The 25,008-nt window shown below is 52.3% G+C and overlaps 2 protein-coding genes across 5 annotated transcripts; one reads left to right on the plus strand and one right to left on the minus strand.

Moving 5' to 3' along the window:
* Positions 1 to 217: 217 nt before the first annotated feature.
* Positions 218 to 20,658, plus strand: TSPAN6 (tetraspanin 6). 4 transcript variants are annotated; one of them, XR_004160633.2, is made up of 9 exons: positions 218 to 450; positions 557 to 745; positions 828 to 902; positions 1,751 to 1,849; positions 2,338 to 2,493; positions 3,185 to 3,268; positions 5,131 to 5,229; positions 12,254 to 12,411; positions 13,929 to 15,731. XR_004160633.2 is itself a non-coding variant. In XM_085230928.1 (8 exons), exons 1-7 carry the CDS (start codon positions 364 to 366, stop codon positions 5,197 to 5,199), a joined length of 759 nt encoding a protein of 252 aa, XP_085087054.1. In that variant the 5' UTR covers positions 218 to 363; the 3' UTR covers positions 5,200 to 5,229; positions 19,154 to 20,658. The 4 variants fall into 4 exon arrangements, 3 of the variants coding, with proteins under 3 accessions (XP_085087054.1, XP_031410511.2, XP_085087052.1); XM_085230928.1 differs by lacking the exons at positions 12,254 to 12,411; positions 13,929 to 15,731 and adding an exon at positions 19,154 to 20,658; XM_031554651.2 differs by lacking the exon at positions 13,929 to 15,731 and having other exon boundaries at positions 12,254 to 13,096.
* Positions 8,708 to 16,604, minus strand: TNMD (tenomodulin). Its single transcript, XM_003208349.5, has 7 exons — positions 16,359 to 16,604; positions 16,131 to 16,265; positions 13,379 to 13,519; positions 12,377 to 12,478; positions 10,388 to 10,541; positions 9,163 to 9,332; positions 8,708 to 9,088 (listed from the first exon to the last, which is right to left on the minus strand). The coding sequence occupies exons 1-7, from the start codon at positions 16,404 to 16,406 to the stop codon at positions 8,879 to 8,881; spliced, it is 960 nt and encodes a 319-aa protein (XP_003208397.1). The 5' UTR covers positions 16,407 to 16,604; the 3' UTR covers positions 8,708 to 8,878.
* Positions 20,659 to 25,008: the final 4,350 nt, after the last annotated feature.

Genomic DNA, 25,008 nt, shown 5'->3' on the forward strand with positions numbered 1-25,008 from the left:
CCACCCTATAGAGCCCAGCAGGGCGGGAGGAGCTCTCTCCTGCTTCTGCCCCCTGCAGTGTTCACAGGGTGCTGCAGCCCTGGGGCCGCCCCACAGCCTGCACCGCCCGCGCGTGGGGTGGAGCGGCGGGGGGCGAGGACGTGGAGCAGCCGCACGCACCGCGGGGACGCGAGGCGCCGCCGCCGGAGCGCCTTCGGGCACGCTCGGCCATTTCCGTAAACATTCGGGAAACTTCGGAAGTTTTCGGCAATACCCGGCGGCGCGGGGCGGGCCGGGGCCTCCCCGACGGGGCGGTGCTCGGCTCGGCTCGGCTCGGCTCGGCTCGCCGGAGCTCGGCAGGACGCAGCTCGGCCCGGTCCGGCCATGGCTTCTCCGTCGCGGCGGCTGCAGACGAAGCCGGTGATCACCTGCCTGAAAAGCGTGCTCCTCACCTACACCTTCGTCTTCTGGGTGAGCGCCGGGCCGAGCCCGCGAGTCTTCGCCCTGCCCGAGCCCCGCGGGCGTGTCGCGGCCGCGCTGCCCTATCGCGACAGGGCGGCTTTCTCCCTCTCCTCAGGTATCTGGCATCGTGCTTCTGGCCGTGGGCGTGTGGGGCAGGGTGAGCCTGGCCGTCTACTTCTCGCTGCTGGACGAGAAAGCCACCAATGTGCCCTTCGTCCTGATGGGCGCCGGCGTCGTCGTGGTGCTGCTGGGCACCTTCGGCTGCTTCGCCACCTGCCGCGGCAGCACGTGGATGCTGAAGCTGGTAGGTGCCGCCCCGAGGGGCAGGAGGGGAGCGGTTCCCGTTGGGGCACCCGATCCATCCCACTCTTGTCTCCTGCCTGCAGTACGCCATGCTGCTGTCCCTCATCTTCCTCATCGTGCTAGTGGCTGCTGTCGTTGGGTTTGTTTTCAGGCATGAGGTGAGTGCGTCCACGAGCAGTGGGGGCTCGTGGGTTGGATCCCTGTGGACTGGTCTCATCCACTTGGAGGGCTGGAGGTGCTGCTGGGGCAGTGTTAGGCGGGCTGGAGGGGGCCAGAGGAGCAGCTTGGTCCTGGTAAGGACCCATAAAGGCTCAGTTTGCTGGGGACAGCAAGTGTCGTGTGTGCAGGGAGCTGACCCGCTGACCAACCCTGGGCATCTCTGTCTGCTAGAATCACAGAATGGCCAGGGTTGGAAGGGACCTCAGGGATCATGAATCTCCTCCCTGCCACATGCAGGGCCACCAACCTCTCCATTTAATGCTACCCAAGGCCCCATCCAGCCTGGCTTTGAACACTTCTAGGGATGGGCATCCACAACCTCTCTGGGCAGCCTGTTCCAGCACCTCACCATTCTCATAGTAAAGAACTTCCCCTGACATCCAACCTAAACCCTCCCTCAACTTAAAACAATTTCCCCTTGTCCTGCTATAGAATCACAGAATAATATATTTTCTGAAACCTGTATATAAATGTTCTTTCTTTCTGTTTTCTGTAAGTAAGGCTCCTGGGATGGTTTCTCTGCTGTGGAGCAACTTGCTAATCGGGAGAGCTGGCAAGGTGTAGGATTGTGTTACTGCACGCATGCTCCAAGCACCACAGAGACACCTCCTGCCTTGAAATAGTGTGTGTAATTGCCTGGGTCAGCGGGGAATGCCTGCAGGGCATGACCAGAGTCATTCTTGCCATCACCAAGTGGTGACTAATGTGGGGCTGAGGTCCCAAAGCGTGCATGGGGACAGCACCACAATGTCCTCCTCACACGGCTGCCGAGACTTGTCTCTTGCAGATAAAGACAAACTTTGAGAGCAACCTCAATCTGGCCTTGAAGAACTACAATGGGACGGTGGATCATCACAGCGAGGCGGTCGACACCATCCAGAGAACTGTGAGTGTCCCTCTCTGCCTTGTTGGATCATGGAGGGTAGGGGCATCCAGGTGCATCTGCCCAGCCCCTGGGTGTTCTTGGTTGGGTGTTCCCCTCCATCGCTGCATTCGATGTCTTCTTGCACAACAGGATGGTAGGAGGAGCACTCAGAGCCCTCCTGCTGCTGCCTTGCAGGAAGGACAAGCAGCCACACATGGAAAGCATCTGGTCCAAGTTAGGGCTGGTGAGGAGGGTCTCGAGTTATGTGTGGAGCACAGACAGTCTCTGTTGCTGCATTTAGGGCATCCTGGTGAGTGAAGATCATAAGGATGCTTATGCTAGGTTGGGGAGAAAAGCCTTTTCAGGGAAGAGGTGCTGAGTAGGAGTTGAAGGGCTTCCTAGATAGATGCTGGGATATGGAGTGTTGAGGGGCCAGGAGCTGTTGCAGGAATGCTTGTAGGGCTGGGGTACTGGGATCCTAACATGATCATCCTTGCTTCTCCTGACAGCTGCACTGCTGTGGGGTACAGAACTACTCAGACTGGGAGAAGACCGAATACTTCACCCAGAAGGGAATCCCTCAGAGCTGCTGCAAGAGCCAGGATGGCTGTTCGGTGGAGGATCTGAGGGACCTAAGCAAAGCCAAGCAGAAAGTGTTTGTGGATGTAAGTTACACTCATAAAATTCCCTGGAAGTTCTGCAGGTGGGGAAGAAAGAGCTGGTTGGATAGGGAAGGGTTTGGTCTTCACTTGAAAGGAGAACTTCTTCCTAAATGCACGCACTTTGTGGCTCAGGGATTGCTCTGGGTTGGATGTAGGGGAAGGATAGGCAGGAAGGAGCCTCTCCTCCCACCTGCAGTCCCTCCTAATCCTTCCCTGAAGGTCAGGGATCAGCCTGACCCCAGTGTTTGCACCTAGGCCTGTGCATTTCTGAGAACAAGAGAATAAGAACGTAATTTCCTGGTCAAGTTCGTTCCGTAGTGCTGACGTCTGTCAGCTGCTGTGCAAAGTCCTTGTGCTTGTCTGGTGAGCACAGGTGACTTCATGGTGCAGGGATCACTGGTGATGTGTGCAGGGGTTATGCAGAGGATGCTCATCAGATGAGTCACTTTGTTTAACCCAGTGCTCACATTAAGGGAAAGCCAGGGGCAGTGCTGCCTTTGATAACGCTGGGCTGGCCACCGATTGGTGCAGCACTGGTGCTGTGTGGTTTGGCCAAGGCCAAGCAGGAGGGTGACAGTCGTGCAGTGAGCCGGAGCACTCTTTTTCCTGAACCAGGATTCCATGGAAAGGCAGGTTTGTGATGGGGGGGAACAGAAAGTCCTAGACCCACGTGCTCACTCTTCCTCTCCTGCAGGGTTGCTTTTTCCTGGTAACATCAACAATGGAGTCAAAAATGAGTGTTGTGGCTGGCATCTCCTTTGGCATCGCATGCTTCCAGGTAAATTTCACTTGCTACTGGGAACAGGAGCAGTGCAGAGTGAACCCAGGGTCTCTCCAGAGGCATTCAATTTCTGTGCAGTTTGTCTGTGTACAAAAGGCACAGCCTTTCTCAGCCAGAGAGGAACAGCTCCTCTGCAGCTAATCGGTGTTTAATCTCACCGCTGTGCAACCTCTGGTCTCTTAAACCCAAGGCTGCAGCACCAGCTTTGTCTCTCAGAGCCCAGGTAATTAGGGAAGAGCTCCTTTATACAACTGACTTTGAGAAAAACCAAAGCAGCTGAACAGAGCCTGTATTGCTCTGGGTAAATCCCCGCATTTGCTGTTGGCAAGGCCCCAATCAGTGCCCTTCCTTTTCCTACCTTGTCTTCCCTTTTAACTGTTTTGGGCTCATTCTGGTGTGGCTGGGTCCTGGGAGCACCTGTGTAGCATCCCCTGTGCTGTTGACTTTGATGAGAGATCTCACACTCTGCACACCACCGCAACCTGCGATTGCTTCCTCCCCCTCCAGCTCCTCAGCCTCCAGTTTACTTTATCCTGTAGGACACTTCCTGCACGGGCTTCATGCAACAATGTGCTTAGTGTCCTGTAATCTGACAGGCTTTATCCCAGCAGGAAACGAGAGGCCTCTGCTCCTGAGTTCCTAGCTAAATTGGGCTTTGTGCACAGTGAATGCCATGGTCTGGGTTTCCCGAGGAGCTGTGCACAATGGGGGTGAGCGCTTGGGAAATCCAGATCTGATGTGTTACAGCAGGGGCTGCAGGATGCATAGCCGGCCTTTATTTGTCTGGGTTTGGAAAACTCGCCCAACTCTGGATGCTGAGTGAGGTTGGCAGGCTTTCAGTTGGGAGGGAAGTGAGTTTGCCCTTTACGTGGTCCTGAAGCCACGGTGAGACCTTGGAGGCACAGGACCAGCAGATAACAGCACCGGTGTGGGGAGAGGAAGGTGTGCAACCTCGCCAAGACATGAGCGTGTCACCCTGCCTGTCCTGTAATGAAAACTGAATAACATGGGTGAGACTGGAGCCAGCGGGGGATATGGCTGCAGTCTGTGCTATGAGGAGCCTTCAGCTGTGGCTGAGAGAGGCCAGGAGCCGGGGCTGATCTCCGCTCTCCTCCCACGCTGATGTGAGCTGAGCTGTGCTCCGCATGGGGCGACTGAGACGTGACTGACACGCAGACTGTGAGCTGCCTGCTTCCCCTGGCTCCGGCCCTGCAATTAGCTTGGCTAACGCTGGGCTGGGGAATTGAAGCCATTTCCTGGTTTTTATCACTCATTCAGCAAGTCTTTGCTGTGTTGTACAGCCAGCAGGGACTAATCATGTAAATGTGCCTCTAACTTGGCTTCTGTAGGTCAAACTCCTGCAGGATCCAGCTCTAAGTGTCTGTGTGGGGCTGGAAGGTCACGTTGTGATAACAGCAGCGTGTTCTGCATGTGTTGCTGATGTGAAACAACAACCTTGATTCCCCACTGCCCTTGCAGCCAAGAGATGGTTGTTCTCTGGTGTTTGTGCAATTGGCTGTGATGCTCCTGAAATCTCCTGAAATGTGTAATTTCTGAAGCTACTGTATAACAGTAGATGCCTCATAAAGCAATATGTAAGAGGGTAGAATGTGGAGCATCACTTGCGAGGAGCTATCTTGGTGGATACCTACCAGCACTCTCTCCTTCAGTCTCTCCCCCTTACTCTGAAGTGGGATGTAGCAGCCTGTGCTGTGGTTTGTAAATCCCCCTGTCTTTGCATGTTATAAAACTGAGATGTGAGTGCCTGATGATGAATGGAGCAGTTGGTTAGGTTTTCCCACTAGAACACCATGTCTTATTTTGGGCCACCTCTATTGTGTCTTTCCTCTTTTGTTCAGTTGGTTGGCATCATCCTCGCCTGCTGTCTGTCCCAGTACATCACGAACAACCAGTATGAGATGGTGTAGCCCCCTCAGTGCACAGTGGGTTTGACTAAGGTACGTCTATCTGCTGACATAAGCCTTGGCTGTGCTAGGCTGGGCTTTCAGGGCTGTTTGTAACTCCTAAACCACAGTGTGGGCAGTGTGTGTACTTCCATGGTGATGGAGGGGGTGGAAGCGAGGGGAAGCTATTTCATTTTTATCAAAAACAGAGCATGCAGGTCCCCATGGTCTTGCTGGTGCTGCCTGTGATGCTGTCCATTAACCTTGGGCCTCCACCTCTGGACTGTCTGGGGCTGCTGCCATTGCCTCCTGCAGCATGCTGCTGAGCCGTGCAGGAGGGCATCTGCTAAGCCCTGTCCGCTGCATCCTCCTCCATGGTGTATAACTGTGGGCCTCTAAATGCTGTGTTTGTTAATGGTGTCTTCTGAATGGCAGGCATTCCTCCTGCTCGCTGTGTGGGGGAAGACCACACCACCTGCAGTTTTCCTCCGGACGCTGCTTCATGAAGCCTTGCTTTGAATTGACTGATCCTCTCCTCAGATAGCTCATCGAAACGAGTGCAACAGCTGTTCTGCTGCGCTTGGGGACTTGTCCTAACACTACTCTACTGTACCACTGGGTGGGATAATTAGTGTAGCTGAGGTGGTTGCAGTAGCTGCACTCCTGCGGGTGCTGGGCTCTTCTCTCGGCTGCGCCGGAGCAGCCGCTGCCACCGTTCATTGCAGCCCTTGTTGGCTGCCCTGCTCCTGAGCAGAAGCTGTTCTCACTAAGTGCCTCCCTCGGGAAAGCAGTGCTTTCTCTCATCTCCAACCTCTGTTCTCAGCCCCTTTAGCATCCCCCTCTCTGTTCAGGCTCAATCGCTGGCCACGTTTCTTCTTCAGATGGGGCTGTTGTCCCGTTCAAGCAGTGCCTGCTTGCTGAAGCTCTTTGCTCAGCAAGGTCTCGGCTAGTTGCCAAGCTCTCGTCCTCATGCTGGATTTTATATACTTTTTTATAGTTGTACTTTTTAAAGTACGGGCTGTAGCGATTCTTTCTAAGCTGTAGCAGGGTTTGGTGATGTAGGTCCTGGTGCCTTTACCTTGGTGTAGGTGTCCTTGCACCGAGTCAGCTGTGACTTGATCGTCAGTATTACATGCTGCTTTAACTCGTTTTGTGTATTGAGTAGAACTCTTTTGTCCTGAGACACAATAAATATTAAGATATTTTACTCTACAAAACTGCCCTGGCTTTTCTATTAATCCCCTGGAAATTCTTCTCAAGTCCCTGCGAACAGCAGCAGCAACCCAGCTGCAAAGTAATGTGCTGACCCCAGGCCAGCTGGTGACCACTGGGCCTCTGCAGCTCATGTTTCTCAAATACTCACCGGTGCCCTTATGCTTACAAATAACTTTTGTAATTGAATTTTCTTCATAAAAAACGTTGTGCAACTGTGCTGAAACAAAAGGCCTGAAGCATCTCAGCCCAGGAGCTGCTGGAGGAATGCAGAGGCCGGAGTTCAGCCCTTGTGCAAAGTGCGTGCATCCTGTGCTGTCCTGTGCTCAGAGCACAGTGTGCTGCAGCATCACTGGAGCCGGGAGATGTGGATGGAAGCTTTGTGTGTGCTCAGAGCTGCTCTTCCTTGTGCTTTCTCAGTGCTAGGCACTGCTGCCCGGAGCGTGGTGGTTTAAGGTGGTGCAGGAAAGCTCCCATTGGAAGTAGGAATGTTTTCAGTTCGCAGTCATCAAACCTGTGAGGGCTGTGGGGTGGTGGAGTGAAGGTGTGGGTGTGAGTGGCAGTTCTTTGTCATCATGCTTCTCCTGTGTGGGCAAGCTGCCCCAGCACCCTGTGGGACAGGTCAGGTGTGGGGCAGCTTCGCTGCTGATGGAGGAAGCTGGAGAGAAACAGCCTGAAGTGCTTGCATCTCTTTTGACCTCACTGAATAAATCAAGCTGGTGTCAGCCCCTGGCTGGCTGTTGAGAGCCTCGTGGGTTTGGAAGGCGAGGCAGAGTGCGTCAGAGCATGGGAGCAGCTGCAGAGAGAGTGGAACTGATGGATGGAGACCAAGCAACAACACGTGAGAAGCAGGGCTGTGTTTGGATACACCTTTCTTATTGGTAAAGCCATGCAAATGCAGGGAGGCATGGAATTATCCCTGTTTGATTAGCTTTGGTGCCAGGCTGGACAGGCTTTACCCTGCTGGCTTTTTACCTGTCTGGCTGTGCATGCAGCCGTGGGCTTGCATACAAAACACTGCTTTGCTAGTGCAGGTGCCTGTGGAAAAGCCTCTGATAGAGACATCTCTGCTTGTGGGGGGACTCGTCAGAAATGCCTGGCTGTCCCCAGGGCTGCCTGCTGTCCCCAGAGATGGCTGTGCAGGGAGCCCTGCCGCACCCTATGCACGCATGGCTGAGCAGCTCAGCACGTCTCTGTGCCACACATTTCTACAGTCAGCAGTCTCACAGGGAGCTTGGTGCCCTGCCCTGGGGATGGCTTCCAATGAGCAGTGTGTGTTCCTTGGGTGACATGGGGAGGGCTTTGGTCAGTGATGCCTGTGGGGTGTCAGAGCTGCTTGAGAGCCTTTGGCTCCCAGAAGAGCTGAAGCTCAGGAGGCTGGAACAGCGGGCCGTGAGCCTCTGCATTGCTGCAGGGGATGCATGCGGCTAGCCCATGGGTCAGCTCTGCGCTTTGAGAGTCTTTTGAATCCTCAGGCATGTTTTGGCTGAAAAGGAGAGGGGCTTTGGGGAGCTGAGCTGCCAAAGGACCTGAGGATGTTTTCCTGTTATTTGTCTAAGCCTAATCGCCACTTTGCTGATGCAGGGAGGGAAGGAAACATTCACTCCTAAGCTGTGTGTTTGCCTGGGGCTGGCTAAACAGCAGGCTGCTGGCCAGGCCCTGCTGGGAGCTGAACATGGGGATTGGGACAGGGTGCCTGCGGGACACAGCGCTGGGGACACACTGCACCTGGGGATGTGGAGCCTGAGGGCTGCAGCAGTGCCTGTGATGAGTGCTCAGCACCTGCTGCTTGCTGATGTGCATCCTCCTTTGCTGGAACAGCTGTTCTTGTGGGTGAAATCAAAAGAGAGAAAATCTGAGATTTTGGCTGTGAAGGTTGAGTGTCCTCCTTAGTGTAGCAGCAGTCTGAAGACTATTTTTTGTCTCCTGCATCGCAGGCTTTTCCTGTTTCCTGGCTGGGGGACAGCTGATGGCACTCGGCCATTTGCACCTCAATTTCCTCCAGCTTTGGTTGCCCATTTTTCTGCTGGCTTCCACTTGGGCTCTTTGTGAAGGGAGTCCTGTCACCCTGCAACATGCTAGGGGCACCTGGAGCTGTCACAGCTGTCACCGGAGACTCCCCAAGGGTACCAGAGCTGAGGGGTGCTGTGTATTGTTAACAAGTGCTGGCTCTGCCAGGAGCACACTGGGGACCCCAGCACATTCCCAACAAGGCGACTCCTTGCACCTGAGTTATGGCTGCTCACGAGGAAGCAGCCGAGCAATTAGATCACTCCTCAGACCCATTAAGCATCACAGGCTGAGACGAAACGACTTTCCATTTTCTTTGCAATCGCTCATATAGGACATTTATTGCTTGCCTCTCGCCGCTCAGTGGGGCGATGACGCCAGCCTGGCCCAGCCTCGGAGCCACACTCGGGATCCGCAGCCTGTTTGGGGGTCCCACGGCCTGCAGGCCTCTACCTGGGGGCTCAGTGGGTGCGCACAGGGCTTACACCCGGCCCAGCATGCGTGCGATCCACCAGTTGCAGGGCATGATGATACGGCAGATCACCCTGCCGCCCTGGTAGCAGTATGGGTAGGGGTAGTAGCCCAGCAGCGGCTCGCAGACCCGCCGGCAGTAGCGGTTGGCACGGCGGCACTGTGCACAGCAGTAGCCCCGCTCATCCCACAGTGGGTGGAACTCCAGCCCGTTCTCTGTCTGTGGGAGAGAGTCAGTTGTCAGTGCGGCCTGGGTGCTGCTGGGCACCCCAGCGCGTGCTTCCCCACACTCACATAGTCGTTGACAGGCAGGTCCTCTTCTGTCAGCTGCCGTGTCCGGCGCTTGGGTCCTGGTAGGGCAGCCTCCATCCCACGCTCATTGTCCCCATCCAGCCAGCTCTGGTCATCCGTGATCAGCCCGGTGTCTTCTTCTTCTGTTCTTTCCAAGCCAGCCAGCTCCGGAGCTGTGGGAAGAACCCGTATTTATAGATCCCCAGCTTGGACCCTCTGAGGCAATGTCATCTGGGGCACTTTCAACCCTGCTACAGTATCTGCTGGTTGTTTGGAAGGATAGAATCGTTACAGTTGAGAAAAACCTCTAAGATCATCCAGTCCAACCCCAACCCACCCTCACCATGTCCATAACCACATCCCTCAGTGCCACATCCCTGTGGCTTTGGAACACCTCCAGTGACCCCACCACTCCTTGGGCAGCCTGTGCCAGTGCATCACTGCTCTTTCCGAGAAGAAACTTCTCCTAACGTCCAACCTGCGTGCTCTTATGGGCACTTCTGGCCCTGCTACAGCATCTGCTTGTGGTTTAGGCCAGACCCATTGTGACACTGATTTCCTTTGCTGAAATTTTATCACAAATGGAGACTGACAGAGGAGATGGGGGACACAGGAAGGAGATGGCAGATGGGGACCGCAGCAGGGTGCTGGTGGCCACGAGTCTCTTGGTACTGCATGAGACAAGACATCGTGCCTCCTCAGCCGCTGAGGAGGGAGGTGTGTTGGTTGAGGTTTTAAACAAGCTCATTCTGATAGAAATGGGTTCGGGAGAGTGGGTAATTATACCAGCAGATCTCAGAGGCCACAACCTCTGAGAGGAACGTGTGGCGAGCAGCTGGAGGTGGCAGCCCCGTTGTGTGATTGAGAGGCGGATGGCTGCTCCTGCTCTGATGTTCATGTGGTGATGAGAATTTAGGCGTCCCAGTTTCCAGCAGTGCTGGCTTCCTTGCAGGTACAAAGGGGTTTTCTGGCTTATTACGAGGGGGGAGGACACTTTACAAAATGCAGAGCAGTGGGGAGCCGGTGGAGACTAACGCTTTGCAGAGAGAACTGTCGGCCCACACTGTTACACTGGCATATTTCCTCTTGGTTGTGGCAAGCACTGAACTCATGTCTGAGACAGCAGGGCAGCAGGAGTGGGATAGTAGCAGAGGAGACGGGGGAGACGGCAGGGCTGCTCCCAGCAGTCACCCCGTAGATATCTGGGGGAGGAGATGGCTCCTTGTACCTGCTATTGGGGATGGGTGGATCCAGTAGATGGTCACGTTTCTACAAATGTTAAAAATCTTGGAGCTCTTCAGGAACTCCTTGTTCTGAATGGGTTTTTCTCCAGGCACCCAGACCATGGACTGCTCAAAGTAGGTGGTGGTGATTTCTTCACCCTGAAGAAGAGTCAGATTTGAGAGTAGCATGGTGAGGCACCCTCACCCCAGCTCAGCACCCCTCTTCTCCTCCTTACCCTAATGCACATCTCCACTTCAAGCACCTAAATTTGTCTGCCTCAGACCCTGGATTCGGGTCTCAGCAGTTGCACACCTGACCAGCATCACCCTGCTTTCCCCTCCCTCCCTCCACCACCCTGCAGAAGCCTTCTCCTTTGCAGTCCCCACCATCTGGACCAGCCTTCTGGAGCTCCCTAGCTCATTTAAAACCAAAGATTAAAACATCTCCTCTCTGCTTTGCTCTTACTACTTAATTTCTCTCTCCTTCTGCTCCTGATTTTGTGATCGAACACTTTAATTTATTCCTCGCAGAAATTCTTTGCACGGCCGTGTTCTGTAATTTATACCACATGTCTCTGCCATTGCATTATTCCATGGTGTGTTTTGGCAGGCACTTAGGGGGGAGATATATAAAGATTATTGGATGGGTCTGTGCTGTGCTGTCTGCCAAGGCGGCGCGGTGGATGGTGCTGATGGTGGCCCATAGAGCAAGCTGGCAAATGGCTTTTTCTCTCCAGAAGGTGTCTGGAGCTGCGTTTTTCTTTTATAGAATTTTTCCATATGGCTTCAGGAAGTCTTACTCAAGAGCCAGCAACACCTGACCGATTTTGAGTTGTTTTCAGCATTTTGCTAAAAGCTGTCCCGTTGGGAAGGCGGCCTGGCAGTGCTGGGGCTCCGGGAGGGATTTTCCCCAGTTCATGTGCTTTTTGCCTCCTTTTGTGCTTCCCCCTCCAAACTACAGAGAACCAGGGGAAAGAGGAGAGCAGAGATTGCTGCTGAAGGTACCGAATGTGTTTCCCAATTTCTCCAAAAGCAACCAGGCTCCCCAGAAGAAATGGTAGATCTTAAATCTACATTTATCTCCCTGGGTTTTACATTTCAGCTCTCTACCTGGGGCAATGTTCTGCTAAAGACTGAAAAGTCACATCCGTTTTATGGTGGTAGCAGAAAAGATCTATTAGCTTCTTATGGCATAATCAAAGAATCTGTGTCTTAGAATTTGGGTCATGATTCAGGGAAATGTTTCTTGCCTGTGCTTTATTCCAAACACATGTTCTGCTGGCACTTAATTTGCGATGGCTTCCGGGGAAGGGAGATTGAACTGACCCTCATCCTGCAAGTGAGCAGGCTTGGGGATGGGGCACGGCTGCTTCCCTCAGTGCCCCACCAGTGGCACAGAGCCAGCGCGTCCCCTGCTAGAGCAGAGAGATGGAGGTAGCACTATTTCCATGCTGCACATCAAGCATGCACCTTGTTCAAGCAAGACGTGGTAGGTGAGATTTAAAGGCACATCTGCAAAAGGGAGGCTTGTGGAGGCTGTGGCCACGCTGGCACACCATTTCTTTGTGCAGGATGCCTTGATGGCAGTGCTTGGCCAGGCTGCATGCAAGTGGCAGAGCGCTTTCCCAAATCGCATTTTGTAAATGCGGCTGCTTTTTTAAATTCATTACTTCTGCCTCATTCTGCTCTAGAACGGGAGGCTCAGTTCTTGGAGAAAGCAATTTGATTGACTTTTTGGTGTTTGCTAATCCTGTGCTGCCTTGCGACCTTTTGACTACAACAGGATTATTGTTCTTGATCTCCGGTATTGTGCTGAGAGGTTTTTGTCTGTCGGCTGCCTAATCCCGTCTCTTTCAACTTGTTGTTTTCAGAAGCAATCCTCTGCAATAAGATCATTTCACGAAGCGATCACAACTCCTTATTTCTCTATCGCAGCCTGGAGCAATGGGAGCACTGGGTGCCCCGCAGATTCGGGTGCTGCTTTGCCCACGTACCTCCAGCTCAGGGATCTTGGCCTCCGTAGTCTCAGGTATGACTTTGGTCTGAGTTTTGATGAAGCACTTTTGAAGTCCCACAAAGAAGATGCCAGTTATTCCCTACAGCATCAAAACAAAGAGCAAGAAAGCAGTCACGGCATAGCAGAAGGATAAATAACAGCATCCTACAGGGAGTACAGCTGGATCAGAGCTTAGTCATATTTTTCCTGTTGATGTTTTTGTGCAAACTCTGCTCAGCAGCAGTGCTAAGATGTACTAACAGGTTCTCCTAAGGGATGTTGCATTTTATGGTTTGGGAGAATTGGGCTTTTTACAAATATTTTAAGGCAGGTAGTCATAAAATTCCACTTTGCTCCCCTTATCCATATGACTATCACGAGCTCCAGTTACCATAAATAAAAATATGCAGAAGAGTATTTGACCGTTATGGTTATATGAACATTCAGCCCTCAGTTCCTGCTAGGCTATTAGCTGAAAATTTTGCCATATGTCACTGCACAAGGTATTTCCCTACAAATTTTAATTAGGTTTCAGAGAGAGCCTACAACATTGTCACAAGGTTTTAATGCTCTCCAGGCAGACAAATGTACTGGGTTTGGGTAGATTTATGATGATTGCATTCCTTTGCAGGGGTAAATCCAATAACTAGGTCTCGCTTTTAAAATGTATTTTGCTGGAACTGAACCTTGCCACTATTAAAGCTTACGTAGGCACACATCTCCTCTCCTTTGAGAGTACGCCCAGGTGGTCTGCACATGGGGATTGCTCTCTCTGATGCAGAACAAAACCATCCTGGAGCGTGCTCCGGCAACACCGCAGCATCCTAAGGGATCCTCTTGTTCCTATTGCAGCTGCACTGGGAAGCACATGTTGCATTTTAAGCACCCGCTGGGTCCCATTCCATTGGGGTGCCAGGGCACTCCCACAGAGCATCCCCACAACTCCCATCAAGGAGATGGGGTCTGGGCAGAGCTTCCCCCATAAACCCTGCTCACTCACATTCTTGAAGTCGTGGATCTCCAGGATCTCCTCAGTGCCATTCCCACTCCTGAAGGTCTCCGTCCTGGTCAGCGGGTCGATCTCCATCACAATTTTCTTCTTCTCGCCGTGGCTGAAGAAGGTGTGCTCCATGTCATAGACCTGAAAGGGACAAAACCACACTGGCTGAGCCCCCACTGCCTTTCTAGTCTTTCTTGTACCCCTGCAAGGAGAGGCAGCTCCCAGGGAAAAAGGGCAGGATGAAGGCACGTGCTTGGCTTTGGGGTAATGGAGAACCTGAATAGCAGCAGGTGAACATGGGCTAGAAGATCCTCATCCCACACCCATTTATGATAGAATCATTAAGGTTGAAAAAGACCACTAAGATCATGCAGTCCAACCATCAATCCCACCACCACCACCATGCCCACTAAACCACATCACTCAATGCATCGCTCTGGAACACCTCCAAGGACAGTGACCCCACCACCTCTCTGGGCAGCCTGTGCCAATACCTCCCCATTCTTTCTGAGAAGATTTTTTTTCCTAACATCCTATATTTATGTTCCAGGCTGGACTGAAGCCCTGACTAAGGGACTTTGCCATCCCCCGTCCCCAGCTCGCTGGCTCCATCTCTGTGCCTTCTGCTTTCCCTGAGAAGTGCCTCTTCCTGCCTTGAGGAGGTTTGGGATCGCCTGCAGATCAAAGCCCTCCTTGAGGGCTGCTGAAGAGCTGCTGAGGAGCTGCGGGGTGTCACAGCCTGCTCCCTGGTGTGTTCATCCCCGCAGGGAGCCGGGGAGCAGCCCTCTCTTCCCTGCACAGCGAGCCTGGCAGCCCTCCCGGCTCTGCGGACGCCAGGCCCTTAAAGGATGAGTAGTGGCAGATGCTGTTTGAAGCGCAGAAGTGATCCTGCTGGCACAGTGAGAGCTGTGCAGAGTCTCTTTTCCCCAATCAAATAGCAACGAGCAGAAGCAAAGGGCTTGTGCAAAATCTTTCTCAGGGTTTTCCAGGTCAGCATCCCCCATTTTGCAACTTCAGGAGGATGTTGTGGTGCTGGAGCTGGCTGAGCAGTGCAGTAACTACCGGATACCTTTGCCCCTGGTAAAAATGTGAAGAATGATGTGCTCCTTGGCAGTCGCTGGCGTCTCCTGTTAGTCAGCAGGAGGCTTTTATAAAGATATATATATATGTCAATAGACTTTATGATATGGAAAAAGTAGTGCAGAGCCTAAGGTGGCTAGAAGGCTGCCTGCTCTGACTGACAGCGTGTGCACGGGGCCGTAAATCAGCTATAGGAGGGTACGATCCTCAGTGGTACCTTACTTTCAAGTTCCTCTCCATTTACAAAGACTTATTCATGCCAGCACTGTGGCCAAATAACCCATTTGGGCTTGGCTTGTCCTGTGCTGCTCAGAGAGATGTTTTATAGGGCTAAAAATAATTCTTGCTTGCCAGCCCTTGAAAAACATCCCCTTGCATGTCCGTGGTGAGCCCCTTGCTGATGGCTCCTGCTTGTGCTGGCGGTGCTGGGCGATGCTGCCATGCTGCGGGCACCAGGGCTGGTGCAGAAGGGCTTTCAGTGCTGACATTCTCCAGGTTCTCCTACACTGCTGGTGGGGCTGCAAGAGCCCAGGGATGGTGTTTTGGTGCTGGAAGCAGGACTTTCCCCAACATCTCCTTCCTTGCCAAGATAGCATCGGCGAAGCAAAAGTGTCATTTTTCTTGGTCATTTTTAAGTCATTTGCATTGACATAAACGACTTAAAATGACTTTAAAAGGGTGAATACCCACGTGTGAGCTCTGGGTGGTCTCTCCCCTTGGTCACTTGCTACCAGCAGCCCCATCTCCACTTGTTTTATCCACGCTGCCTTTGGCCAACGCTGGGATTTTCCTGTACCTGACCTCTTGCCGTTCCCTTGATGTCCGAACTGAGTCAGAGCCCATCCCAGGGTCAGCACCACCCCGCTGGCTCACACCGTGCTTCTCGAGGAACAGTGGAGACTTTATAAACGTCTTGGCAAGAGCCCGACTGCACATATGGCTTTTATTGCTTCTATTTGCGGTATTTATTTCTATGTGCTGATAAGAAGACAAAGCTTCTGGCGCCTGAGGGTCCGCGGGTTGGTGAGGAACGAGGGGAGCTCACTGTAGGAAAGGGGATGTGCATGGGAATTTTGGGGCTGTCAGGAGTAGGGAATCAAACCCCAGCACGGTGCACGCAGGGCCTCCCAGCTGAGTACTGCACACAGAGGGAGCAGGGAATGGAGGATCTCAATCCAGTTAGCAGGAGCTCCCTCTCCAAAAGCTAATCCGTCTCACCATCCCCTCACATTGCAGACACATTAAAGTAAGAAATACAATCCATGACAATCAATCAGCACTGCGTCCTGGCTTTCTCTCCTCTTTATGCGGTGGCATAATGACTTTTCCACCGGTTTCTGGCAAGATAATTGAAATGAAATGGAAAATATTTTCTTACTTGTCATGAAATTTGCTGCCCGTGAAAGAGAGTAACTTTAACTCTTCGTGGTGCAGCTCCGTACCCTTTAATTGTCAGTTAGGAGAGGAATGTGGTGACAGAGAAAAAAGCCAGCCTGTATGAAGTAAAAGCTAGTTATGAATAATAAAAGGCTTTGTAAAAGTCCCCACAAATCCTTGTGGTGTAAGCAAATACATTTTGCAAACTTGCCTGGATTTCAGGGCACAGTTCAATTTAAGCAAGGAGGTGGGGGAGCGCAGCACTCCGAAACGCTGCCCCGAGGGCTGCACTTACTTGTCTGGATGCTGGGTTCCACAGGTGTTTGACACCAAAGAGTACGAGGATGAGAGCAATGAGCAGCACGCTGAAGAGCAGCCCGCAGACCTTGTACCTGGTGCAGGTCTTCTTACGGGTCTTGGATGCTTCTGCCTAGATAAGCACAAAAGGACAATATCCAGAGGTCTGCCATCGCTCCCGGAGGGACGAGGACACGAGCACACTGGAGGCACACGGCAAACTCACATCCAGAAAGCGGCAGTCCTCGGGGCCGTGCTGCGACGTCCCTCCCATGATCTCGGTGCTGGCTGCTCCCTGTGTGCGAGGACGAGTGCTCGAGGTGGAGTTACGCAGGCTCTGGGCTGCACATGCAGTAAGGCTGGCTTCCTGCGGCTCCGATGACGGCTGCAGCCAGCGTTCCCCGCAGCCCGCCTGCCCCGGGGCTGGGACAGGAACACTGGTGGGCGAGAGGGGACGTCGGCAGCTCGCAGGCTGGGGATGATTCCCATGAGTTTGGAGAGGAGCCCACGCTCAGCTCCACTGCACGGTGCCCATCGGGCCTCTTATGAGGTCCCAGCTGGGGCATCCGGGCTTGTCCTTCAAGCACTGCCTCTGCCCTCTGCTTCTCCCCCTGCACCATCTCTGGATGTGCCCAGGCTGTGCCAGGGCTCTTCAGGCTCCTGGGGGCAGTGGGGATGTGGATGTGGGCACGACAGCAGTGCAGGTGTGCCCATGGGCACGCATCCATGTGTGTGCAAGTGTCTGTGCCCGCAGCCCTGTGTATGTATTTGCATGTGTGTGCACAGATGCGTGTGTGCATGCAGATGTGTGCGCATCCTGCCAGCACCACAGGAATCCGAGCTCTCCCCATGGAGGGCCCTGGCACCCCACGCTCGCTTTGTGCGGCTCCTCCATCGCCCCGCAGTTCAGCCCAGCCTGGAATTTCCTGACTAAATGTTTTTTTGTACTTAAAAACAATTTCCATTTGTGGAAATCGTCCCATCTCTTCATGGAAATGAACCCGTTTTGAGGAGGGCTTTCAGGACTGCGGTACAAAGTCTGTGCTCTGAGCAGGACAGTGGCTCCCGGTGCGGAGGAGCTGGCACATTCCTTTTTTCCCAAGCTGTCTGTGCTAATAAAAACCCCAAGTGCGGGATGCACTAATTAAAACTGTATTGAAAGGAAGAAAACCCACGTCAAAAACCCACATTTACTTTTTCTCTGGTGAGAAGCAGAGGAAGAAATGGCAGCACTGGTGATGCCAGGACCGGTGCTGGCTCTTCAGCTGCTGCCAGCCCTGTATGCGGGTGTCTAATATGAGAGGCTGGTACTGACAAGTGGGAGACAGCACGTTATTCGGGGGGGGGAAAATCATTTTTTTTGGGCAGCAATTGCAGTCAGCCTTTGAAAACATCTGAAATATTTTGGAAACCTGAGTGCAGCAAATATGTGCAGCCACCGCAGCTCTACTTCCACACGTTGCCTTTCACAGGGAAGTTTCACCTCTGAAGCTTTTGTTCTGAAAACTGAAGGAACTGTTTTGGACTGAAATCATTTTTTGTTTTTTTCCTTCCCTGTCAAAATTACTGCTTCAGAGAAAAACTTTGGAGCTGCTCTACTGAAAGGCGGTTATGATTACAGGAAAGAATTACAGCAGTGCTGTTAACCAGACATAATTGATCCGCATCGCAGCCATCTTCACAATATCCCCCACTCCAGGCGCAGGAAACACTGCAAATACCACACATAAACCAAATTAGGCATTATTATTTTATTACTGTTGTAAGGTAAATGTCAAGTTTTTTAATGACAATCAGCAGAACTCCGGCAGGAGTCAGATGGCTGAATTAACTTGAAGAGGTGAGAACCTCCCAGGGCTGGAAGTTAATAAAACTCAATAAATATCATCACACATGAGGAGCAGGCAGAGGGATGGGGCTCCATTCTCCATAGGGAGCTGTAGTGCTGCCCAGCCCCACATTCCGGGTTTGGTGGCAGCAAAACGTCTTTTTGGGGAAAAATATTCAATGGCTGTAAGATGACAATTAGGGTTTCTAAAAGAGAGCAGCTCTGATGTAAATCTCCCATCGGCGCCAATGAAGAGGGAACAACTGCTAATTTTCTTCAAAGCTAATGAGTGCCAGTCTGTATGATGGGGGAGAATTTAATCTGATGCAAACTGAGGAATAGAAGCAGTGCTGATATTAATGTGTGGCTAATTGATACCCAGAAGAACATTTGGAATGATTAAAAGGCATTTGATTTCTGTACAGGACAATAAGAGGCTCATTGCCTCCTCTCCTTTCTGCACTTCTTGCTTCGGTTTGCCCAGCAAACAATCTCTCACACTGCTGTGCAGCTTGAGTGCTGCGTGAAATCCCTGTTTCTGGAAATGCCATACCAAGAAATTCCTCCCAGCCAGCACAGGAGTGTGAGAAGCAGGAATAAAAGCGGCCCTGAACCGCTGAGAGCAGCAGAGCAGCTCCCCAGAGCAGAGCAGCTCGGCCAGCAGCCTCCATCCAAAAACGAACCGTGATTAATGGGGTGCTCTTTGTTCTAATGAAAAACCCATTAAGGTCAGTGGCAGCATCTCGGAGCAGCACTAAACTGGAACGATGGAGACAGTAAAGTTAAAAATGAGCCATAATATTAATGTGGATAGTGAATTAATTGGGCAATTCCACAGGCAGTACGTAAATCACAGTGTTCCCCACGGGACAGGGATGCTCGTGGTGCTCACCATGGGATGCAGCCTTGGGAAACCTCGTGCCCCCCAGCCACCACCACCAGGGGCTGCTGGGGATCTCCCCACAGGGCTGTGCCTCTTGCACTGGGTAGTGTTGGCTCTCCTGTGCCGCTAACACAGCTCGTTAGCCACGGGGCTGATTGCTCCGAGCCCCTTCTGCTTCAAACGAACCCATTTTCTGCAACTTTGGGCAGATGAGAGGCCGCGTATCTCCTCTTATCAACCTGCCACACAGGGCCCTGTTGGAGAGAGGTTTCGATAATTGGCCTATTCATCATTTATTGTTTATCTTAAGTTCACAGCGTGGTAGAAAACTCTGGAGACACACTTGATTCAAGTTAAGGAACTTAATCATCGTGACAAAACCACCCGGGAATTTGGGCTTCATGCGTGTTGCTCTCTGCTGCAGCGGATGCTGGGAGCTGATAGCCCTCACTGAGGGATGGCGCAGATGAGATCACGGTGGTCATTCCAAAGGAACCACTCAGTGATTGCCATCAGCACGTGCTTCTCTTCACTCACCCCATGAAAACCCCAGGTCTCGGCACCACGTCGGCTCCCTCATCAACAAAAGTTATTAACAGAAGGAAAGAACTTCATCCAAACACTGGTTTCATCTTGATAAATAACTGTGTGGATGGGGCTCTGGGCAGCCTAATCTAGTGTGTGGCAACCCTGCCCACAGCACAGGGCTTGGTGCTCAATGATCTTCAAGGTCCCTCCAACCCAAGCCATTCTATGGTTCTATGACAATTTCATGTCTCTGTTCTACTAGATGTTCAACAGTTCTTCAGAAACATGAGGCTCACCATGCCTACAGGACAAATGCAAGTGGCATTCTTCACCAGGCTCTGAACATCTGGGATGCAAAGACCAACATCGTAATCCCCAGCCATTGTAAGTCACTTCTCCCAGTAAGGAGCTACTTCCCACCAGGAGTGCTAAAATGTAATTGAAAGCTACGTGAGTGTTGATGTCACACAGAAAGCCATATTATTAAAGATATTTTAAGGCTGGAAGGGTTGTTAAGATCCAAAGCAATGTTGCGGAGCTGCTGCCAGATGCGTGCACAAGAGGATGATAACGCTGGCTGCCTCTCGTACTGTGGGCATCTCTCAGTCAGGAAGAAATTCTTTACTGAGAGGGCAGTGAGGCACTAGCACAGGACGCCCAGCGAGTGTGGGTGCTCCAGCCCTGCAGGTGCTCAAGGCCAGGCTGGATGGGGCCCTGCGCAGCTGAGCTGGAGGGTACAACCAGCCTGCTCCTTTCCTGTAGCATGCCCATGCAGCTCTGGCTGCTCCCAGCACCAGCTGCTCTCACCAGCAGAGCTGGTGTCACTGGAGCCAACGTGGTTCAGCTGCCCCTGCTGAGAGTATATAGAGAGTGAGGTGGGGGCTGTGGGGGCACTTGGCTCAGTTATCATGGGTTGTTATCATGGGTTGGGAGGTTTGGGTACATGGGACAGCAAGATCCAAAGGTTGGTGAGAGGTGACTGAGAGGAAAGCAGAGAAAAGATTGAAAATGGAGGGGGCTCTGATGTCTGTGGATGAGGTGGACTGGCTGCAAGCTGTGTGAAGCCTGAACACTGGGGTTTGGGTTTGTGCCCCTTGGCCAGTGCGTGGGCATTCCTAGGAGAAGTCAGCTGCAGGGATCAGGTTCTGTGTGTGTGCTTTTGTCCTCCCTAAAGAAAGCACATTTTTCTTGCTTACTGGGAGTTCCTGTTTGTCATTTTTATAAATCAGTGTTTATTGGCCTAATTATTGTAAATGCAGAGCCCAATAAAGGTGACTGTGATTGCAATATCTGGTAATGAATTTTATAACAAACCTGCTGAGCTTGAAAGCTGCCAGCAGGAGAGACATTATGTCAGGTTAATGACAGAGAGAAGAAATGCTCCCCACTATGCTTTTTCCAGAGCATGAAGGACCTCTGAGGGAGGCTGCTGGGTTCCTGCAGGATCCCCTCATGCTGCACCCCAAAGCTGTGGGGCTCCTTGCTGCTCCCCCATGGATGTGTGATAACACTTAAGCATCAGGATGGGGATGGCACTGCCAAGGCTCAGCCCTTTGCTGGACATGTAGCCATGAGCCAGCAGCACCCAGAGGCACTCCTCTCGCTTTCTCAGTTCCCCATCTGCCTTAATCCCACCATGCAAATGCTGAACGTGAGGCACTGGGAAAGCAGCTTAAACAGCACCTAAAGCTAGCTCAACTCAAACTGCTGTAAATAGATTAATTTAAAAAAATCAATTGAGCTCTGCAGGGGCAGATTTTCCAATAGAGATGCACATCAGCACTCTGGTGTCTGCTCCCATCTCCTCCGTTCTGTGGAGAGCAGTGTCCCCACGCCCCCCTGATGTCTCCAGCTTGTGTTCAGCCACATGTGGGGCTGCCCCACGGCCACCCCAAGCCCCTCCCTGTGCAGCCAAGAATTGACTTTGCTGGGGAAAGGACTGCTGCTCCTGAAGTGTGGTGGTGTGGGACATTTGTGGGCTGCTTGGGAGTGCTTAGGAAGCCCCAAGTGGTGATGCTATTAAATATGATCACAAGCACGTCTGATCTCTGGCCAGCACCAAGCTCTGCTGTTTCCCAAAGTCTCCCAGTTTGAATCTGGATCTGCATTTCAAAGCCACGAGTGCTTGGCTCTGAGCTTTCAGTCTGTTACAGCTGTCAGCTCTGTTGAGCTCGGGTCTGTGCTGCTCTTGGTCTGGTCTATGCCACTGCAGGGATTGGGGTGACTCTGCTAGTTGGGATCAGACCTGGAGCATGGCTTCGTGCTGCTTAGCTGGTTGGCAGGGTCTGACTTAGCTTTTCCACCAGCAAGAACCTTGTAGAAAACAGAAAGAATGAAGCCTGGAAAAGAACACATTTTCTCTGAAATAATGCAGAGAAATACGGAGGAGGAGGTTGTACAAATGTGATTTAGCCCTTTGTCCCTGCGTTGTTTGCTCCCAGTCGTGAGTGTGCCTCATCTGTGTCCCGTGGGCTGGGGGAATTGCTTGCCCTCTGCAATGTGCAGGTGCTCGCAGGCACGGAGCCTCCTCTCCCAACTGCCACCAAGGAGCTTGTTTTATATCTTTCATATTTGCTTGGCAGCTGCTGCGTTTGACGCTGCTCGATGTGAGAGCAAATTGCATTAACAGAAACATATTTATGGGGATGAGTTGAGGGGGAGGGAATCGTGCTCCGAGGCTGTTTGCAGAAACCTGTGCTGAGCTCCTTGGGGGCTGCTGGGGTGCTGGGCAGGAGGCACCCAGCCCTGGGCCTTGCTCAGAAGCTGGGGTGAAGGGCTCTGGGGGTGCTCCCCCCCCAGACCCACTGCCCTTGTGCCCCCCCATCAGTGTCCATTGGTTTCTTACTGGTGTGCCCCAGTGATGTATCTGCTGGAAGCAAGAAGACAGAGGTGCAAGGCTGGGATACATGGCTGCATTCTTCTAGCTGCCTAGGATATTGTCAGGGCAATATCCTGCCCTGCTCCACCTTTGAGCAGCGATATTTCATTAATTTGGTCATCTCTGCCTGTGCTGATACAGTTGCAATATTGCAGAGGTTCCTGCTCGCAACTCCCTGAGGAGGAGTGGGATTCAGACAGCAGCAGAGCTCTGCCCTGTGCAGCGCTGTGAGCCCCGCGGCTGCTGGAAGGTTCACAGTGTCCTGTGTTCCCCGGATGCTTTCAGGCAGCAATAATGATACACCAAAGCAACTGGCTATTATCATCAAACCCTCCAAAATCTCAGGGAAACTCAGCGAGGTCTAGATGAAGCCATGTCCCTGTACAGACACAAAAATGTCACATTGTGTTGGCCAGCTCCAGCAGACATTGAGTGAGTGGCATTGAGCATCACTCCCAATTCTGTGTGCAGGCTCCTGGATGCTCTTCTCCCCCAATTTACAAACAGCTCTTGTGCTATTGGTCCCACTGGAGGCTGGCAGTGGCACCGAGATCCCTCTGACTATCCCACCCGGTGACTGGGACTTTCCCATGTGCTTTGTGTCACCATGTTGGCTGCAGGCAGTCGGGGAGCCAGATGAGTCCTCCCCTCCAACTGCACAAATAATGCAAAATATATGTACATTTCTGTTTCCATTTACATGTGGGGAAGGATACGCTGCTGCATTCTGACTGCGTTATCACAGACAGCAGCGCCGCACCATGCAAGTGACGTGTCCAACAACAGCAGTGTGAGCAGCGGGGCTGACATCTCCCCTCCATCAGCTGCACTTGGGACTTCCCTGCTGGGCGTGGGAGTGACAAATTGTGCGATCAATGTGGAGGCTGAGCCGTGCTGTAATCTTGCTCAGCCCTGCTAAGCCCGGAATTGATCCAGATCTAATCTCACTGATCCTGGGCAAACCCAGGAGCAGATCCAGATTCTGATGTAACATATCCTGTGCAAATCCAGAGGAGCTCGATCAATGTCTCTGTGTCATCACTCTGGTTCCTACTCGCCGTGAAGGGGCTTATCCGTGTTATCTGCTCTGTGATGTGTAACGCGATAGAGCTGGGCACGGTGATCGATCACTGCTCATTAGTGACTATGTCCCCTTCCCAGGGTTGAGATGCCCTGCTCTACCTGCAGGGCGGCGGGGCTCCCATGAGGTATGATAGGGAGAGGCTGAATTCTGTCTGGGGATCGGTGCTGTGGATGTAGTCTGCATAAACTTTAGTAAGGCCTTTGAATATCTCCAGTGGTATTTTCCTGGAGAAGCTGGCAGCCCATGGCTTGGACAGGAGGAAAAGGAATTGGAGGTGTTAGCTGACAGATGGCTGAATGTGAGCCAGCAGTGTGTCCAGGAGGCCAAGAAGACCAATGGCTTATATCAGCAATAGTGTGGCCAGTAGGAGCGGGAGGTGGTCGTTCCCCCCATACTCAGCTCTGCTGATGCCACACCTCAGTGCTGTGCTCAGTGTTGGGCCCCTCACTATGAGAAAGACATCGAGGTGCTGTGGGTTGTGTGCAGAGATGGGCAATGTGAGGGGTCTGGAGCATCAGTCTGGTGGGGAGCAGCTGAGGGAAGTGGGGTTGTTCAGACAGGAGAAGAGGAGGCTCAGGGGAGAGCTTATTGTTCTCTACAACACCTGAAAGGAGGTTGTAGTGAGACAGGGGTCGGCCTCTTCTCCCAGATAACAGTGATAGAACGAGATGGAATGGCCTCATGTTGCTCCAGAGGAGGCTTAGGTTGGATGTTGTGAAAAATTTCTTCTCAGAAAGAGCTGTGATGCACTGGCACAGCTGCTCTGGGAGGTGGTGGGGTCACTGTCCCGGGAGGTGTTCCAGAACTGTGGAGATACACTGTGGGATATGGCTACGGACATGGTGGGGGTTGGTTGGGGTTGAACTAGATGATCTCAGAGGTCATTTCCAAGCTTTATGATTTGCTTTTGATCATGTTTCACCTCAGTTATGGAAGTTTTACGTTGTTCTGAAAGTCTATGATGAAGCTGGGGATATCTGGAGGAAATGCAGTCTGTGTAGGTGGGTTCCTGTGCCCACCTGGAGCGCTCACTGGCTTCCTTACCCAACACTACTGCCATCAGTGAGCACTGCATGCCCCCTCACTTTGTTGCACTGCCCACAAACACCAGCCCTGCAGCCCATGGCATTGAAATTGAGCTAATACAAGGGAGCAAGCAGCAGAATCCACGTGTGCCAGTCAAGGGGCTTCTGCTGCAGGGCCCTCTTGCAATTCTAATAATTTTAGGAACAAAAAGCAATTACCTTCTGGGTGGAATTTCTCCAGCCTTTACTCAGCCCACTGGGGAATTTGGCAGGCACGAGTATTGCAGTTTTATTAGGCTATTCCTGAGTTATACCCAGCACAGGGAAAATGGCATGTCTCACAGCTTGATGTTTTTCTGATGTCTTTATTCTAATATATATATATATATATTTATATACATACAAAGAAAAAACAGAAACAGACCCCAAAGCTCTCTCTTCAAAATGCAAAACCTGTCCTTAGCTTAATTCAGCAGAGACTCAAGCAGCTGCTCCTGCATCTTGGAGAAAAGAGGTCTTGTGCTGTTAATGTGTGCTGGGATTGGAGGCGGGGAGATGAAGGTGCCACTCCCCATGCCCCAGCTCGGTGGGGATATGGGGTGTGGAAACAGGGCTGCTCACAGCACAAGCACCCTGCTGACCCCATTGGG

Source organism: Meleagris gallopavo, chromosome 9, assembly GCF_905368555.1.
Source record: "Meleagris gallopavo chromosome 9, MGAL_WU_HG_1.1, whole genome shotgun sequence".
NCBI lineage: Eukaryota > Metazoa > Chordata > Aves > Galliformes > Phasianidae > Meleagris > Meleagris gallopavo.